At 36.4% G+C, this 20,017-nt stretch overlaps 1 protein-coding gene across 1 annotated transcript in view; it reads right to left on the bottom strand.

Annotated features, from left to right (window-relative positions):
* The window catches only part of CCDC7 (coiled-coil domain containing 7), a 431,686-nt gene that overhangs the window by 209,664 nt on the left and 202,005 nt on the right, over positions 1-20,017 (bottom strand). Inside the window, exon 23 of the mRNA XM_082742485.1 lies at positions 19,683-19,793. Within this exon, the coding sequence (XP_082598611.1) occupies positions 19,683-19,793 (111 nt within the window). The remainder of the gene's footprint in view (positions 1-19,682; positions 19,794-20,017) is intronic.

The following is a 20,017-nucleotide window of genomic DNA, read 5'->3' on the forward strand; positions in this document are numbered from 1 at the left end:
TGAGAGGAGATTACTTTAAAAATTAATAAAATCTAAAGAAATGATAAGGATACTCACTGAGCATGAGAAAAGAATGGAAGACATCAGTGAGACCCATACCAAAGAGATAAAGGAGTTAAAATAGAATGAGAGGAAAAGTGCAATAAATGATATTAGGAACTTGCTTATTCCAATGGACAGCAGGCTGGAAGAACTAGAGGAATGACTTAATGACCTAGAAACAAAGTAATGGTAAGCAATGAAGCTGAACAAAAGAAAAAGAATTATGCAACATGAAAACAGACTTAGAAAACTCAGTGTCTTGATCAAACTTAATAACATTTAGGAGTTCCAGAAGAAGAGGGAAGGAAAAGGGGGAAGAAAATTTATTTACGGAAATAATAGCTGAAAATTTCCCAAATCTGGGGAAAGAAATGGACACCCAGACCCAGAAGGCACAGAGAACTCCTGTCAAAATCAACAAAAGCAGGCCTTTGCCAAGGTACAGAGTAATTAAATTTGCAAAGCATAATGATAAAGAAAAAAATCTTAAAAGCACCAAGTCAAAAGAAGTAAGTTACAAGAAATAAAGCCAGCAGAAGATTTTTCAACAAAAACTTGGCAAGACAGAAGAAAGTGGCATAACATATTTGACATGCTGAATATATAGGAAGACTTCTCAAATGGAAAGAAGAGACCAAAATTGATAGTATAATGTAGGAAGCACAAGAGAAGTAAAAATGAATATTTCAACCACCTTATCTCATCAATTCCTTTTTTAGAATTTTTTATTTTCATCTTTACAGCTATACTTTATCCCTTCATAGTATTTATCTTTATTATTGTATATATATAAGTTTTTCTTTCTTTAAAATTTTGGGACATAATTTTCTCTAACAGACCAAAATACACCAAAATCAAATGTGCAGCTCTGTTCTATTTGCCAGTCTAATATACAGAGATATATTTTTTTTCTTTTTCCCCCCTTTTATCTCCCCCTGGTTTCAGTTCTTTTCTCTTTTGGTTAGCATATTTTTTCTGAGTCATTTCAACCTTTTTAGTATTTTGTTCTCTCATTCATGTATTCTCATCTGGATAAAATGACAAGGTGGGAAAGAAAACACCTCAAAAAAAAAAAAAAAGAAGAAGAAGAAGAAAAACAAAAAGCAGTACTAATGGCTAGGGACCTAATTGATAGGAACATTAGTAAGATGTCAAAACTAGAGTTCAGAATGATGATCATCAAGGTGCTAGCTGGACTTGAAACAAGCATGGAAGATATCAGAGAATCCCTTTCTGGAGAAATAAAATCCCCTTCTGGAGAAATAAAAGAACTAAAATCTAACCAAGTTGAAATAAAAAAGGCTCTTAATGAGGTGCAATAAAAAATTGACACTCATACTGCTAGCATAAATGAGGCAGAAGAGAGAACTGGTGATATAAAAGAGCAAATGACAGAGACTGAGGAAGCTGAGCAAAAGAGAGACAAACAACTACTGGACCAAGAGGGGAGAATTCAAGAGATAAGTGATACCATAAGATGAAACAATATTACCATAATTGGGATCCCAGAAGAAGAAGAAAGAGAGAGGGGGGTAGAAGAGAGGGGCACAGTGCTTTGAAACTAGAACACAACCACAAGGAAAAGTTTGAAAGAACTCAAATACACCATGGAGGCTAAAGACCATCCTACTACTAAAGAATAAGTGGATCAACCAGGAAATTAAAAAAGGATTTAAAAAATTCATGGACACAAATGAAAATGAAAACACACTGTTCAAAATCTTTTGGTCTCAGCAAAGGGGGTCCTGAGAGGAAAGTATATAGCAATACAAGCCTTTCTCAAGAAACAACAAAGGTCTCAAGTATACAACCTAACCCTATACCCAAAGGAGCTGGAGAAAGAACAGCAAAGAAATACTAAACCCAGCAGAAGAAGAGAAATAATAAAGATCAGAGCAGAAATCAATGAAATAGAAACCAAAAGAACAGTAGAACAGATCAACAAAACTACAAGCTGGTTCTTTGAAAGAATTAATAAGACTGACAAACCCCTAGCCACTCTTATTAAAAATAAAAAAGAAAGGCCCAAAGTAATAAAATCATGAATGAAAGAGGAGATCACAACCAACACCAAAAAAATACAAACGAGTAGAAAAACATATTATGAGCAACTATACATCAGCAAATTTGACAATCTGGAAGAAATGGATGCATTCTTAGGGAAGTATAAACTACCAAAACTGAACCAGGAAGAAACAGAAACCTGAACACACCCATAACCAGTAAGGAAATTGAAGCACTCATTAAAACTCTCCCAACAAACAAGAGCCCACAGCCAGATGGCTTCCCAGGGGAATTCTACCAAATATTTAAAGAAGAATAGATACCTATTCTCCTGAAACTGTTCCAAAAATAGAAATGGAAGAACTTCAAACTCATTTTATGAGGCCAGCATGACCTTGATCCCCAAACCAGATGAAGACCCCATCAAAAAGAAGAATTACAGACCAATATCCTTGATGAACATGGATGCAGAAATTCTCACCAAAATACCAGCCAATAGGATCCAACAGTACATTAAAAGGATTATTCACCACAACCAAGTGGGATTTATTCCCGGGTTACAAGGTTGGTTCAACATCTGCAAATCAATCCATGTGATACTATACAGTAATAAAAGAAAGAACAAGAAACTATGATACTCTCAATAGAAACTGAAAAAGCATTTGACAAAGTACAGTATCCTCTCTTGATCAAAACTCTTCACAGTGTAGAGATGGAAGGTACATACCCATCTATCATAAAACCCATCTGTGAAAAACCCACAGTGAATATCACATTCAACGGGGAACACAACAGGGCTGTACACTATCACCATTGTACTCAACACATTAGTAGAAGTCCTAGCCTCAGCAATCAGACAACAAAAAGAAATAAAAGGAAAAAAAAAAAAAAGAAATAAAAGGCATCCAAATCAGCAAGGAAATATTCAAACTTTCACTCTTTGCAGATAGTGTGATACTCTATGTAGAGAACCTAAAGACACCACCCAATCATTGCTAGAACTCATACATGAATTCAATAAAGTGGCAGGATACATATCAATATACATATATCTGATGCATTTCCATATACCAATAATGAATAAACATAAAGAGAAATCAAGGAAATGATCTCATTTACAATTGCACCAAAACCCATAACATACATAGGAATAAACTTAACCAAAGAGGAGAGAGATCTATACTCTGGAAACTATAAAACAGTTATGGAAGAAGTTGAAGAGGACATAGGAACTAAGAAAGCATTCTGTGCTCAGAACAAACATTGTTAAAATATTTAAACTACCCAAAGCAATCTACACATTCAGTGCAATCCCTATCAAAATACCACCAGCATTGTTTTTAGAGACCTAAAACAGTCCTAAATTTGTATGGAACCACAAAGGACCCCTGAATAGCCAAAGCAATGTTGAAAAAGAAGCAAAGTGGGACATCACAATTCCAGATTTCAAGCTATATTACAAAGCTGTAGTCACCAAGACTGTGGTACTGGCACAGAAACAGACACACAGATCAATGGAACAGAATAGAAAACCTGAAATGGGCCCTCAACCATAGTCAACTAATCTTTGACAAAGCAGGAAAGAATATCCAATGTAAAAAGTTCCCTTCCACAAATGGTGTTGGGAAAACTGGACAGCCACATGCAAAAGAATAAAACTGTACCACTTTCCTACACCATGTACAAAAATAAATTCAAAATGGATGAAGGACCTAAATGTGAAACAGGAAACCATTAAAATCCTAGAGGAGAATTAAGGCAGCAAGCTCTTTGACTTTGGTCACAGAAACTTCTTACTAGACACAGTTCTGGAAACAAGGGAAACAAAGGAAAAATGAACAACTGTCAATTCATCAAGATAAAAAGCTTCTGCATGGTGAAGGAACCAATCAACAAAACTAAAAGTGAGTCTACAGGATGGGAGAAGATATTCACAAATGACATATCAGATAAAGGGCTAGTACCCAAAATCTATAAAGAGCTTATCAAACCCAACACCCACAAAACAAATAATCTAGTTAAGAAATGGGTAGAAGTCGACATGAACAGACATTTCTCCAAAAAAGACACCCTGATGGCTAAGAGACACATGAAAAGATGCTCAACATCATTTGTCATCAGGGAAATATAAATCAAAACTACAATGAGATAGCCCCTCACACCAGTCAGAATGGCTAAATTTAACAAGTCAGGAAACAACAGGTGTTGGCAAGGATACAGAGAAAGGGAAACTGTCTTACACTGCTGGTGGGGATGCAAACTGGTGCAGCCACTCTGGAAAACAGTATGGAGTTTCCTCAAAAAGTTAAACTACAACTACCCTGTGATGTAGTAGTTGCACTACTAGATATTTACTGAAAGGATACAAAAATACAGATCTAAAGGATCACATGTATAGAAGCATTATCAACAATAGTGAAAATATAGAAAGAGCCCAAATGTCCATCAACTGATAAATGGATAAAGATGTGATGTATATATCCTATGGAATATTACTGTCATCAAAAATAATGAAATCTTGCCATTTGTTATCACATGGATGGAGCTAGTCTGTGTTATGGTAAGTGAAATAAGTCAGGCAGAGAAAGACAACTACCATATGATTTCACTTATACATGGAGTTTAAGAAAAAAACAAAACATATGAAATTATGGGAAGAGGGGAAAAAAAAACAGAGAGAGGGAAATAAAACCATAAGAGACCCTTAGAGTACAAACTGAGGACTGATGGAGGCATGTGGGTGGGTGATGGGCTAAATGGATGCCAGGAATTAAGAAAGGCATTTGTGTTGAGCACTAAGTGCTATATATGTAAGTGATGAGTCATTAAATTCTATTACTGAAAATGATATTACACTATATGTTAACTATAATTTAAATAAAAGTTTTTAAATACATATATATTATACATACACAGAATTGTAAATATATTTTATCTTCTTTGTGATTTTCTTAATAACATTCTTTTCTATAGATTATTTTAAAAATATGGTATATAATACATATAACCTACAAAGTATGAGTTAATTGGCTGTTTGTTTGTTTATTTATTTATTTATTTATTGGTTCACCTGCTGGTCCACAGCAGGCTGTGTGTAATTAATCTTTTGAAAAGTCAAAAGTTATACATAGGTCTGTGACTATATTTAGGTTCAGTTCCCCCCAAATCCTATGTTGTTCAAGGGTTAAATATAAAGTATGATGGTGGTTGCTAGGGGCTGAAGGGAGAAGAAAATGAGCAGCCGATATTTAATGAGTATAGAATACTAGTTATGTAAGATGAAAAGTTCTGAAGATAAGTTTCACAATGATGTGAATAAACTTAACACTATTGGACTGCACACTTAAAAATTATTAGATGGGAAGGAGTCCAAGGTATCAGAGGAGTAGGAGACCTTAATGTCATCTGGTCCCAAGAATTCAGCTTAATAGCTATCAAATCATTCTGAACACTTGTGAACCCAACCAGAGACCTAAGAAAAGAATAGCTGCAACCCTACAAACAGAAAAGTGACCACTTTCTGTAATGAAGGAGGTGCTAGAAGTGAATCTGAGGAATATGGGAAGACAACCTGTGGGAGAGGGTGCCTCCATAAGCCAGCTACTGGAAAGTGATATAGCAGTGGATTGTAAAATCAGAACTTTCAGAAGTCTACTCTGGTGAGGGACATCACTCAGGTGGCTAAGCAGGTGTGGAACCCTTGCTGAGACAGTGTGGTCTCAGGATCCTCGGGGTCACAGGAAGATCAGGGGTGCATGAGTGTGGCAGAACTCCCAGGCATTGAAGCAGGGAAGGTGGATGCAAACAATAAGTCCACAAATGCCCTCTGAGCTTGGGTTTTTCATAAACCGTGACCTGCAGCAAGTCAGGCAACTGCTTTCCAAGCAGGGGAAAGGCAGAATCTGGGAGAATTCCCTTCCTCCCCAGGAGAAGCAGTGCAGGAGTGCATCTCAGGCATCTGCAGGGTTTGGTGATGTGAAATGGGGTTGTGTGCCTGAGATAGAAATGCTTGGTCACAGGCTGGGTAAGCACAGAGTACAGACAGAGACCAAGGAGAAAGGGGTGATTGATTGCTTTTCTCAGAGTGTGCACTGAGGGTTGGGGCCCTATGCACTTGGCTCCAGGGCCAGAGATTGGGAGACCACCATTTTCATTCTCTTCCTCTAAAGCTGTACAGAAAGCCTTCAGGGAACAAAAACACATAGAGCAAACTGGAGCAGATTATTTAGCCTGGCCCTCTGACAAAGGCAGTACAATTCCCCTTGGGGCAAAAATACTTGAGAATTAAAGCAACAGTCCCCTCTCCCAGATTAGCAAAAACATACAGCCAAGACCAAGTTTACTAATCAATGAGAACTGTAAAATTCCAGTGCTAGGGGAATACAGCACAGAGAATTCATGGATTTTCCCCCATGATTTTTTTTCTTTCAACTGTAACTTCTTTAAACTTTTTTTCTTTTTCCTACCAATATTATTTTATCAAGTCTTTTTAAAAAATTTTATTTTCATTTTTACAGTTACTTTCTATCCCTTCATTGTATTTAATTCTATTTTGTATTATATTCTTTCTTTACAATTTTGAGATAAAGTTTCTTTTATCAGACAAAAATATACCCAAAATCTAGTGTATGTCTCTGTTCCATTGACCTGTCTGCTCATGTTCTTTTTTTTTTATTCTTCCTTTTTTTTTTTTAATTTTTTATTTTTTATAAACATATATTTTTATCCCCAGGGGTACAGGTCTGTGAATCACCAGGTTTACACACTTCACAGCACTCACCAAAGCACATACCCTCCCCAATGTCCATAATCCCACCCCCTTCTCCCAAACCCCCTCCCCCCAGCAACCTTCAGTTTGTTTTGTTATTCTTCCTTTTTTTAATGTGGTTTTTTGTTTTGTTAAAGTCCTTTTTTAATTTTCATGTTTTCAATGTATTAATTTTATTTTTATTTTTGCATTTTTTTCTTTCTTTACAATTTTGAGATGTAGTTTCTTCTAACAAAATGATCAAAATACTTCCAGAAGATAGTGTAGTGCTCTATTCTGTGCACTTGTCTGTTTATATCCATTCCTTTTGTTTTTTTCATTCCTTTTTTTGTTGTTGTTGTTGTGTGTTTTTTTCTCTTTTGTTTTTGTTTTGTCTTTTAATTTTCATTTTTACAATTACTTCTATCCTTTCATTGTATTTAATTTTATTTTTGTACATATATAAGCTTTACTTCCTTTACAATTTTGGGATCTAGTTTTCTAAAAAGTAGACCAAAATACACACAGAATCCATTGTATTTCTCTATTCCACTCACCATTCTGATTATATTCTCCTTTCTTTTTCCTTTTTTTTTTTTTTTTCTTTTTTCGGTTTTTGGTTTCAGAACTCTTCTGATTTGCTTGGTGTGTATTTCTCTGGCATCACTGTTGCCATTTTAGTATTGTGTTCTCTTGCTCATCTATTCTTCTCTCAACAGAATGACAACATGGAAAAATACTGACTGTCAGAGACCTAATTAGTATGGACATATGTAAGACGCTGGAACTAAATTTCAGAATAATTATAAAGATACTAGCTGAGCTTAAAAAAAGCATAGAACACCCTAGAAAATCCCCTTCCAGAGAAATAAAAGAACTAAAATCTAACCAGGTCAAAATTTAAAAAGGCTATTAATGAAGTACAATAAAAAATGGAAACTCTAACTGCTAGGATAAATGAGGCAGAAGAGAGAATTAATGATATATAGAAAAAATGATGGACAATAAAGTAGCTGATAAAAAGAGAGATAAACAACTACTGGATCATGAGGGGAGAATTCAAGAGACATAACAAAATAATATTAGAATAATTGAGATACACAGAAGAAGAAGAAAGAGAGAGAGGCAGAAGATATATTAGAGAAAATTATAGCAGAGAATTTCCCTAATCTGGGGAAGGGAACAGGCAACCAATTCCAGGAGCACAGAGAACCACCCTCAAAATCAATAAAAATAGGTCAACACCCCAACATATAATACTGAAACTTGCAAATTTTAGAGACAAAGAGAAAATCTTGAAACTAGCTGGGACAAGAGGTCTATAACTTACAATGGTAGAAACATTGGATTAGCAGCAGGCTTATCCACAGAGACCCAGCCAGCAAGAAAGAACTGGCATGATACATATTCAGCGTGCTAAACGAGAAAAATATACAGCCAAGAATACTTTATCCAGCTAGACTGTCACTGAAAACAGAGGAGTGATGAGAAACTTCTAGGACAAACAAACTAAAAGAATTAATGATCACCAAACCAGGCTTACAAGAAATATTAAAAGGGATTCTCTAAGCAAAGAAAGAGCCCAAAGCCAACATAGACCAGAAAGGAACAGAGATAATATACAGAAGCAGTCACTTTACAGGTAATAAAATGGTACTAAATTCATCTTTCACTAGTTACTCTGAATGCAAAGGGGCTAAATGCCTCAGTCGAAAGACAGAGGGTATCAGATAGGATCAAAAAGTAAGTCCCATCAATATGCTATCTGCAGGAGACTCATTTTAGACCCTAAGACACCTCCGTATTTAAAGTGAGGGGGTGGAAAAAGCATTTACCTTGCTAATGGACATCAAAAGAAAGCTGGGGTGGCAATTCTTATATCAGATAAATTGTGTTTTAAACCAAAGACCATAGTTTAGAGATGTAGTAAGACACTATATCATTCTTAAAGTCTCTACCAAACAAAAAGATAAAATAATTGTAAATATTTATGCCCTTAATGTGGGAGCAGCCTATTATATAAACCAATTAATAACAAAATCAAAGAAACACATCAATAGTAATACAATAATAGTAGAGGACATTAACACCTCCCTCTCTGCAATGGACAAATCATCTAAGCAGCAGATTAACAAGGAAATAAGGGCTTTGAATGACACATTGGACCAGATGGACTTTAGATATATTCAGACTATTCCATGCTAAAGCAACAGAATACACAGTCTTCTTGAGTGCACATGGAACATTCTCCAGAATAGATCATATAGTGGGTCACAAATTAGATCTCAAATGGTACCAAATTGGCATCATTCCTCACATATTTTCAGAACACAATGCTTTGAAACTAGAATTCAGTCACAAGAGAAAATTTGGCTAGAACTCAAATACATGGAGGCTAAAGACCATCTTACTAAAGAATGAATGGGTCTACCAGGAAATTAAAGAAGAATTAAAAACTTCATGGAAACAAGTAAAAATGAAAACATAACTATTCATAATCTTTTATGACTGCAAAGGCAGTCATAAAAGGAAGGTATATAGCATTAAAATTCTTTCTCAAGAATCAAGAAAGGAAAAAAAAAAGAAAGAAACAAGAAAGGTTCTCAAAGAAAGATTCTCAAATACACAACATTAAAAGTTCATTAAAGGTTCTCAAATACACAAGCATTAGCTACACCTACCTAAAGGAATTGGAAAAAGAACAGCAAATAAAGCCTAAACTTAGCAGGAGAAGAAAAATAATAATGATTAGGGCAGAAATCAATGAAAAAGAAACCAAAATAGCAGAACAGAAATTCAAAAAATTGCAGGACATAAAACCAATGCACTGAAATTAGTTACATTTCTATACACTAACAATGAGACAGAAGAGAAATTAAGGAGTCTAACCCATTTACAATTGCACCCCAAACCATAAGATTCCTATGAATAAACCTAACCAAAGAAGCAAAGGAAAAGGGTATCAGATAGGATCAGAAAGTGTACTCAGAAAGTGACAGAAAGAAATTGAAAAATGCTCCATACTCATGGGTTGGAAGAACAAATATTGTTAAAATGTCTGTGCTATCTCGAGCAATCTATACATTCAAGCCACCCCTATCAAAATACCATCACCTTTTTTCACAGAGCTGGAACAAATAGTCATAAAATTTGTATGGAGCCTGTAAAGACCTCATATAGTCAAAGCAATGCTGAAAAAGAAACCCAAAACTTGTGGCATCACAACTTTAGACTTAAAGCTCTATTACAAATCTGTAAGCATCAAGACATTATGGTACTGGCACAAAAACAAACACATAGATCAATGGAACAGAGTAGAAAACCCAGAAATGGGTCATCAGCTCTATGGTCAAACAATCTTTGACAAAGCAGGAAAGAATATCCAATGGAAAAAAGACAGTCCCTTCAATATACAGTGCCAGGAAAATTGGACAGCCACATGCAGAAGAGTAGAACTGGACCAATTCCTTACACATACATAAAAATAGACTCAAAATGGATGAAAGACCTAACTGTGAGAGAGTAATCCGTCAAAATCCTAGAGGAGAACACAGGTAGCAACCTTGTTGGATTCAGCTGCAGCAAATTCTTGCTAGACATGTCTCCAAAGGCAAGGGCAACAAAACAAAAAATGAACTCTTGAGACTTCAGCAAGATAAAACGCTTTCGCACAGCAAGAGAAACAGTCAGCAAAGGCATCCACAGAATGGGAGAAGATATTTGTAAATGACATAACAAATAAATGGCTAGTATTCAAAATCTATAAAGAACTTAGAAAACTCAACACCCAAAGAATGAATAATCCAATTAAGAAATGGGCAAAAGACATGAGCAGACATTTCTGCAAAGATATACAAATGGCCAACAGACACATGAAAAAGTACTCCACAGCACTTGGCATGGTGGTTCCTCAAAAAGTTGAAATTAGAGCTATCCTACAACCCAGCAATTGCACTACTGTGTATTTACCCTAAAGATACAAAGGTAGTAATCTGAAGGGGAACTGCACCCTAATGTTTATAGAAGCAATGCCCACAATAGCCAAACCATGGAAAGAGCCCAGATGTCCATTGACACATGAATGGATAAAGAAGACGTGATATATACATAACTCAGCCACCAGGAAAAAAAAAAAAAAAAAGAAAGAAAGAAATCTTACCGTTTGCAATAACATTAATAGAACTAGAGGGTATTATGTTAGGCCAAATAAGTCAATGAGAGAAAGACAATTATCATATGATCCACTGATATGTGTAATTTACAAAACAGAGGATCATAGGGGAAGAGAGTAAAAAATAAAACAAGATAAAATCAGACAGGGAGACAACCCATAAGAGACTCAGTCATAGGAAACAAACCAAGGGTTGCCGGAGGAGAGACAGGTGGACGGATGAGGTAACTGGGTGATGGACATTAAAGAGGACATGTGCTATAATGAGCACTGGGTATTATATGAGACTGATGAATCATAGCCCTGTACCTCTGAAAGCAATAATAATAATACATTAATTTTTAAAAAATGAAAAAAAGGAGGGGCACCTGGGTGGCTCAGTCATTAAGTGTCTGCCTTTGCCTCAGGTCATGATCCCAGGGTCCTGGAATCAAGCCCCGCGTCAGGCTCCCTGATCAGCAGGAAGACTGCTGCTCCCTCTCCCACTCCCCTGCTTGTGTTCCCTCTTTTGCTGTCTCTTTCTGTAAAATAAAATCTTAAGAAAAAAAAAAAGGAATGATTCTGGGTAGCTGATCAAACTCTTTGGGGAGCTCATGTAGGACCCCACTCAATGTTTTCAGCTACCACCAATGGTGGTATGATTTGCTTGACTGTGGTCAGACCTTATTAGGCAGGAACAGGAACCAGTCAAACAAGGGTGATTATTACTAAGAATGACCTCATTTTGGAGCTCAGTCCAGGATACTAGAGGAATCTCAGTTTACTATTTATATGTTGCACCATAAAGGGGGGCTATCTTGTACCTCCTAGCATGCTTACAACCTAGCACTATCTTGGAATAATGGGTTTGTAAATGTTTTTGGAAAGATATCCATGTGAAGTACAAAAGGCCTTAGATTGGGAATAAGCAATTTTAATCCTAGGATCACCAAGTACATCTTTGTGACTCTGGCCAAGCCATACAACTTCTTTGTCAGCTTCCTTAATCTGTTGTTCCTGTTAGAGTTGTGAGAAAGATCAAATGAAATGAAATGGAAATGGAAATGAGAATGGCAAAATATTCTGTAAACTGTAAAATGCTTTACAAATGGAAAAGGTTAGTAATGTTAGCCTCATATAATAAATGGAAGTTTTCCTTACTCTTCCTTTTTTGGGGAATATTTTGAGAATAAGTATTAACTCTTCTTGAAATATTTGATAGAATTCACCTGTGAACACTGGACTTTTGCTTAGTGGGAGGCTTTGATTACCAATTCAATTTTACTACTAGAAATCAGTCTGTTCAAATTTTCTCTCTTCCTGATTTACTTTTGGGAGATTATATGTTTCTAGGAACTTATCCATTTCTTCTGGGTTATCCAATTTTTTGGCATATAATTTTTCATAATATTCTAATTATTCTTTATATTTCTGTGGTGTTGGTTGTTATTTCTCTTCCATTTCTATTTTTACTTGAGTCCACTTTCTTTTTTTACTTGATGAGCATGGATAAATTTGTCTATCTCTTCAAGGATCCAGCTTGGGGGAGTGTCTCTATTTATTTCCACTATAGAATTTTTATTTCTTTTTTTCCTCTAGTAGTTTTGGGCTTTGTTTTTCTAGTTCCTTAGGTAAATGGCTATGTTGTTTATCTGGGTGTTCAAAATATGTAAGGAACTCATACAACTCAACATGCACCCCTCCCTCTGAAAATACACTGGATTTTTAAATGGGCAGAAGACTTGAATAGACATTCTTCAAAGAAAACATCTAGGTGGCAAATACATGAAAGGATGTTCAACATCTGTAATCATCAGGGAAATGCACATCAAAACCACAATGAGATATATCATCTCACACTAGTCAGAATAGCTAGTAACAGAGAGACAAGAAATAACAAGTGTTGGTGAGGATGTGGAGAAAAGGAACCCCTTGTGCTCTGCTGGTAGGAATGTAAATTGAGGTAATTACTGCAGAAAACAGGAGGCTCTTCAAAAAATTAAAAATAGAAATATCATACTATCCAGTAATTGCACTACTGGGTACTTACACAAAGAAAATGAAAACACTAGTACAAAAAGATTTATGTACCCCTATATTTACTGCAGCATCATTTACAATAGTGAAGGTATAGAAGCAACCTTAGTATCTACTGATTGGTGATGGGATAAAGATTTGGTGTGTATACCACATATACACACAACCCAAAGGAATATTACTCAGCAAGAAAAAAAGAATAAGATCTTGTCATTTGCAACAACCAGGATAAAGCTAGAGGGTATTAGGCTAAATCAATTAAGTCTGACAGATGGCATATTGTATTCCTATATATATATATTCTTCTATATCCACTTATCAGTTGATAGACAGTTGGGCTGTTTCCATAATCTGGCTATTGTTGATAATGTTGTTATAAACATTGGGATGCATGCAGCTGGACAGTATTATGCTAAGTGAAATAAGTCAGTCAGCAAAAGACAAATACCACATGATGTCACTCATATGTAGAATTTAAGAAACAAAACAAACAAGCAGAGGGGGGAAAAAAAGTGGCCAACCAAGAAATAGGCTCTTAATTACAGAGGACAAACTGATGGTTACCAGAAACGAGATAGGAGGAGAAGTGGGTTAAATAGGTGATGGGGATTAAAGAGCCTACTTGTGTTGAGTCCTTGGTATCATATGGAAGTATTGAATCACTATTGTATACCTGAAACTAATATTATACTGAATGTTAAGTAACTGGAATTTGGAACTAGAGCGTATCATGCTTAGCGAAATAAGTCAAGCAGAGAAAGACAACTATCATATGATCTCCCTGATATGAGGAAGTGGTGATGCAACAGGGAGGCTTAAGTGGATAGGAGAAGAATAAATGAAACAAGATGGGATTGGGAGGGAGACAAACCATAAGTGACTCTTAATCTCACAAAACAAACTGAGGGTTGCTGGGGGTGGGGGTTTGGGAGAAGGGGGTGGGATTATGGACATTGGGGAGGGTATGTGCTTTGGTGAGTGCTGTGAAGTGTGTAAACCTGGTGATTCACAGACCTGTACCCCTGGGGATAAAAATATATGTTTATAAAAAATAAAAAGTTAAAAAAAAATTTTTTTAAAGATGAAATAATAAGTCTGACAGAGAAAGATAACATAGAATTTCATTTATATGTGGAATTTAAGAAACAAAACACATGAAAAAAAAAAGGAAAAAAAAAAGAGACTCCTAAATATAGAGAGCAAACTGATGGCTGCCAGAAGGGGTGAGGGATGGATGGCTGAAACAAATAAAAAGGACATTAAGGAAAAAAAACTTCTAAGTTATGAAATGAATAAGTCATGGAGATAAAAAGCACAGTATAGGAAAAGGTTAATAATATTGGAATAACAATTCATGGTGGGCAAATAGTGACTACACCTAATGTGGTGATCACTGAATAAGATACAGAATTGTTTCGTTTTGTTTTGTTTTTAGGTACACTCCGTGCTCAAGAGTTGCATGCTGTACCAACTGAGCCAGCTAAAGTGCCCCTAGAATTGTTGAATCAATATGTTTTTCAGAAAATATAATGTATTTCAATTACATTTCGATAATTTAAAAAACTGTTAAAATGGTTGTTTTATTCATATGTTTTTATACCACATCGCTTCTCGGCCTTTTGGCTAAGATCAAGTGTAGCATATGTTTTTATACCACAATTTAAGAGAAAAACTACCTTAAAATGGATCAAATGATCAAGATGCATATTGACAATGTTATTCATATAATTGCATTCATATTTTAATTGCAAAGTACTAAACACTACCTAAATGTACAAGCATGGGAAATTGATTAAATAAACTTTGATAAATGCCATAAATTATGGTAATATTAACTGTGATATACACTGTGGTACAAACTGTTTTTCATGGAAATGTAAAAGGAATGAAGAAGATCTCAGTAAACTGACTTGAAGAGATTTCTAAGAGATAATGTTAAGTGGAAAAGAAATACTTGAAAGATACAATATCTAATATGTTGCCTTTGGGGAAAGAAATAAGGATGCATGAGAAGAAAAATAGATAGCTACCTTTACAAAATGGAACACTGGAAAGATAAACCAGAAAACAAAGCAGCTAGTCATAAAATCTTGCTGAGGGTCTCTAGGTAAAACATAATGAACAAGCTATGACACATTGGGTTTTCAAAACTCATGTTTAAGGACAAAAAATGTAGAGCCCTCTGGATTACCTTGCCCAGCATCCAAGGAAGACTTCACAGACTTGGGTGGTCCACCTTCACTGTATTGTCAAATTTAAAGACAGTGTTACTTTGTTAAGTGCATCATGACAGACCCTCTCATTCCGAGTGCCCTGACAGTGATTATTTTGCTCCAGGGGGAGGAGAAAGAGGGTAAGGAATAAAATAGTGCATAAAAACCCAAGACTTTCTCCTTCAGCTAGCTAATATTTGGTCTCTAAGTGGCATAATCCACTCAAGATGAGTATTCTGGCACTGAAAATCTTGTTTGGTGAACCCTAATGGAAACTATGGATTTTGGATGATTGTGATTTTTTTCAATGTACACCAACTATAAAAAATATGCCACTTTTATCGCTGAGAAGGGATGCTGAAAACTTGGGAGGTGAAGGGCACCTGGGTGGTTCAGTCAGTTAAGTGTCTGACTCTTGACTGTGGCTCAGTACATGATCTCAGGGCTGTGGGACTGAGTCCCATGCCATGCTCTACGCTGAGCTGAACATGGACCCTGTTCAGGATTCTCTCTCTCCATCTCCCTCTGACCCTCCTTCCATGCTTATGTGTGTGCTCATGCTCCCTCTGAAGAAGGAAGAAGGAAGGAAAGAAGAGGAAGGAGAAGAAGGAGAAGGAAGGAAGGAAGGAAGGAAGGAAGGAAGGAAGGAAGGAAGATGAGAGAGAAAATTAGGGAGGTTATGCATATGTGAGGGCAGTGGGTATATGCAAAATATCTGTACCTGTGCTTTTAACCTAAAATTTCTCTTTAAAAATTATCTTTAAAACAATTATCTTTAAAAGCTTGTTTGGACCAAACCTACAGCCATCTTCCTAGCTAGATTATCCTAGCAGATGATCCATCCTGATGGTCCCTAGGTTCAACAGTGACAAGTGAGAAGAGTGCACAATGAGATTGTTAAACACACTCAGATTTCTAGGTTTTTTCATGGCACACTTGCTAGTATCAAGTTCAATTAAACCTATTCATAGGTCAGATCAATTGGCTCATCACACAATCTGGATCTTAACTGATAAATTTCTAGACATGAAAAACTGGCTACTGCTATATTGACAAGCAGTGAAAATGACTTAAAAATGGTAATTGGCTATCCACTCCTGAATCATCTGGTTAAGGGCTTTTCTGAGTGTAGTTACTCAACAGTAGGTCTCAAGATGTCGATTACAGACTCTCCACTAATGACCACCTGGCCAAGTGGAAGCCCACAGGAATCCCAGGATAGTAGCATTAGAGTCAGATGGTGATGACACTTAACACTAACACAAGGGCCCTTCTCTCTATATCTCCCAGTGGATTTTGAGAAAAATTGGAGAATCTGCCTAGTTTTACCATTTCTGCATTTTCAAAAATAAGCAGTTTAAGGGGTTCAGCCAAATGCCTGTACAAAAAGGGGACCTGAGGATAAATACTATGGTCAGAGTTAAATAGAGATGGGTTTGCACTCTGGGACCATTTGAAAACTGGTGGTAGTTGACATATATCTTCAGTCTTAGCAAAAAGAATAGGATACAAACAAACTCTTTTTAGTACATTAGCTTTTCTAGTATTATGTGCTAAGTAATTTTGAAACAAATTTAGAAGTATTACAGGATTAAACAAATAAGTGTGTTGATGTTATTCAAGATTAGACTTCATACTACAAAAGAAAGGACACATGCATATAAAACAGAGGAAGGCAAGAACAGGCTCCAAGGAGATGGACTGGAATGAAACATGTCTATAAAGAACGTATTTATTTTTTAAAAAAAGATTTTACTTACTTGAAAAAGAGATGAGTGAAAGAGAGACCATGAGCAGGGTGGGGGAGAGAAGCAGACTCCCCTGCTGAGCAAGAAGACTGATTCTCGATCCCAGGATTCTGCAATTGACCTGAGCCAAAGGCAGTTGCTTAACCACTGACCCACTCAGGCACTCAAGAACTTATTATTTCTAAATATGTGTGTATGTGTGTATGCCTCACTATATATGTGTGTGTGGATAGATGATGATGATAGACAAATGTTATATTTTTATATATATGTATGTATATATACATATGTATATATATATATATATATATATATATATATATATATATATATATATATATGTACACACACATGCGCGCACACACACATACGCCTCATAAGAGAAAGTTGCCTTCTCCACACCTGATAGCCAGGGCAGTCTCCGGAAGAAGTTGTTGTCAAGGATTCATGTCCCTCTGGGCTGTCCATATTCTTACACATTCTGCATACCTATCCTAGGCACCTGCATTCAGAAGGCTCTTTATGAGAGGTGAATGGCCTTAGCTGAGACATTATTCAAGTACCTCTGCCAAAACCAACTTATTAGGTAACTTGAAGATGTATTTATCCATCCTAACTTAGTATCTTCTTCCTCCTCAACTTTCCGCCCCTTCTTTCCCTGGTCCCAAGTTCCATAGAACAGCTACTTAACAACATTTTCTCAATTGAGAAGATAGATGGGCTCTCTACCAAGGAGCCCAAGACAGGTGATATGCCACTGAGGGTGCAAGAGGAATTTCCCTAGGGTCTGCAGTGATAGTCCTATGATTAATATTAGGTTTTATTTCCTATACATGTTCTAATAAATCTTCAGATGAATGGAAAACCCTGCCCACTTCAAGCCCTAATGTTCAGTTTTTAAACATAAACAAAACTATATATCAGGCCAAGCGCTCCATATCCTTATCAGAGAAAGAAGGCCCTATACCAAAGTCAGAGTTCAAGTGAACATGGAGAAGAATTATATTTGGGATTTTGGATACTGGCACAAAAGTATTTATGATCTACACAATCTATGACAACAGAAAGAGGGGAAAATAATAATCCTTTCTGGTTTAAAGTATGAGGCCAAGACCAGACTCTTATCCAGACTCGACTATGTGTAGAACCAATGGGCCAACACAGACAGACCTCTACTGCCATTGTGCCCACTACTGAGTGCACTACTGGTATAAATATATTGTCTATGTTAACTTCTGTTTTCCTTGAAAGGAACTTTTTCAGTTAGGACTTAGTGGGATATGTAGAAGGATATGTCTACCAACTCATCTATCAGCCTCTAGTGCTTCTGCCTCTCAAATATAACTTCCTGAGGGGGGGTGGAAATACCTGCTATCATTTTGTGCTTCAGGAAAACAAAATTCCCCCAAATGACCCACATACAAGGTTTTGGGTTTCAGGAATCTCAATTAATTACAGCTAGTTTAAAGCTGCAGTTCAGCCTTGACGCCAGTAGTACCCAACATTATGACTGTCACAGAGGCTGTCTTCCAAGATGAGGGAATTTGGTATGCAGCAACTGATATCACAAATGCCCTTTTCAATACTGCTTTCAGTTCACCCTTATGTGGACTGGGCTGCAATACACCATTACTGATCTTCCAGAGGAGTCCTTAAATTCCCTCTCTGACATAAAGGTCATCAGGTCCATAACCTGGAAAAAAGTGCCATTACCAGAGAGAGGGACAACTAACCTTCCTCTCTATTAATGACATCATCCAAATGGAGCCAGAAAAAGGCACCAGCAAATAAGGATTGGACACCACATTAATCTGGACATAACACAAGGACCAGAAACCTAAGTGAAATTCCAGGGCATCATATGGGAAGGGCCACAATGTGTTTCTTGAGAGTAAACAATTTCTAAGCCTTTGGCTTTCTCTGGCCCAATAAATGCAAGGAGTCTCAACAATTAGTGGTACTATTTGTCTACTGGTGATCACACTCATCAGAGGTATCTTGATGGCACTCAAATATCGGATTACCATAAAGATCTCTACATTTGAGTGACACCTGATAGATGGATGCCTTGGAGATCCTCTGAGAGATCTATTAGCTACCCTTCCCTTTCGTCACTATTATACACATTTTCCATCTGAGTTATAAGCCTTAGCATATCTCTGTGTACCAGTTTTAGGCTATGCTGAAAGACAATGCCACTAGTCAAGGGCAACCACTGCATTTATGGACCCATAATTTCCTGGAGTGACCTCGTAAGTATAAACCCTTTGAGAGTCAGTTGATGGCCTGTTACTGAGTCATGGCCATAAAATCATCTTTGTACCAAAACGCCATCTAAGATGTATCAATACTTTTGTTTCTGTTCACTAATTATCTTAGGGTATTAATACTTTAGGAAAAAGTATAAAGTGTAAAAATTCTGTAATGTGTGCTCAAATACATATTCATGAACCAAACAAAAATGACCATCAGGTGAGTTTAATTTAAAATATTTCAGGGGCGCCTGTGTGGCTCAGTGCATTAAAGCCTCTGCCTTTAACTCAGGTCATGATCCCAGCATCCTGGGATCAAGCCCTGCATTGGGCTTTCTGCTCAGTGGGGAGCCTGCTTCCCCCTCTCTCTCTACCTGACTCTCTGCCTACTTGTGATCTCTGTCTGTCAAATAAATGAAACCTTTATAAAATAAATAAATAAATAAATAAATGAAATATTCTAATATTAGCTAGGGTTGTTATACTTACCAGAGAGTCCTTCCCCTCTGAGAGTGCTTTGTTTCTTTACTTGCAGTTGGGTTTTTGACATTGAATCCTGATTCTTATGCATGAGCTTTTCATCTGGTACTTTATCATGAGCTACATTGGGAGATACATTTAGTCCACTAAATGGAAAAACATATTTATTGTGAAATCTCTAGATTATAAAATAATAATAATTGTGCAGGATTCTTTCTCATTTTTGTAAAGTTTTAAGGAAACTGTGACAATGATAGATTCACATGAACTTGTGAGATCAGTTTTAATAGATGTATGTGGAAGCTGTCTCATTGTCTCCTAAATATTCCTAGGTATCAAATATG

Source organism: Mustela nivalis (assembly GCF_964662115.1).
Source record: "Mustela nivalis genome assembly, chromosome: 7".
NCBI classification, from domain to species: domain Eukaryota; kingdom Metazoa; phylum Chordata; class Mammalia; order Carnivora; family Mustelidae; genus Mustela; species Mustela nivalis.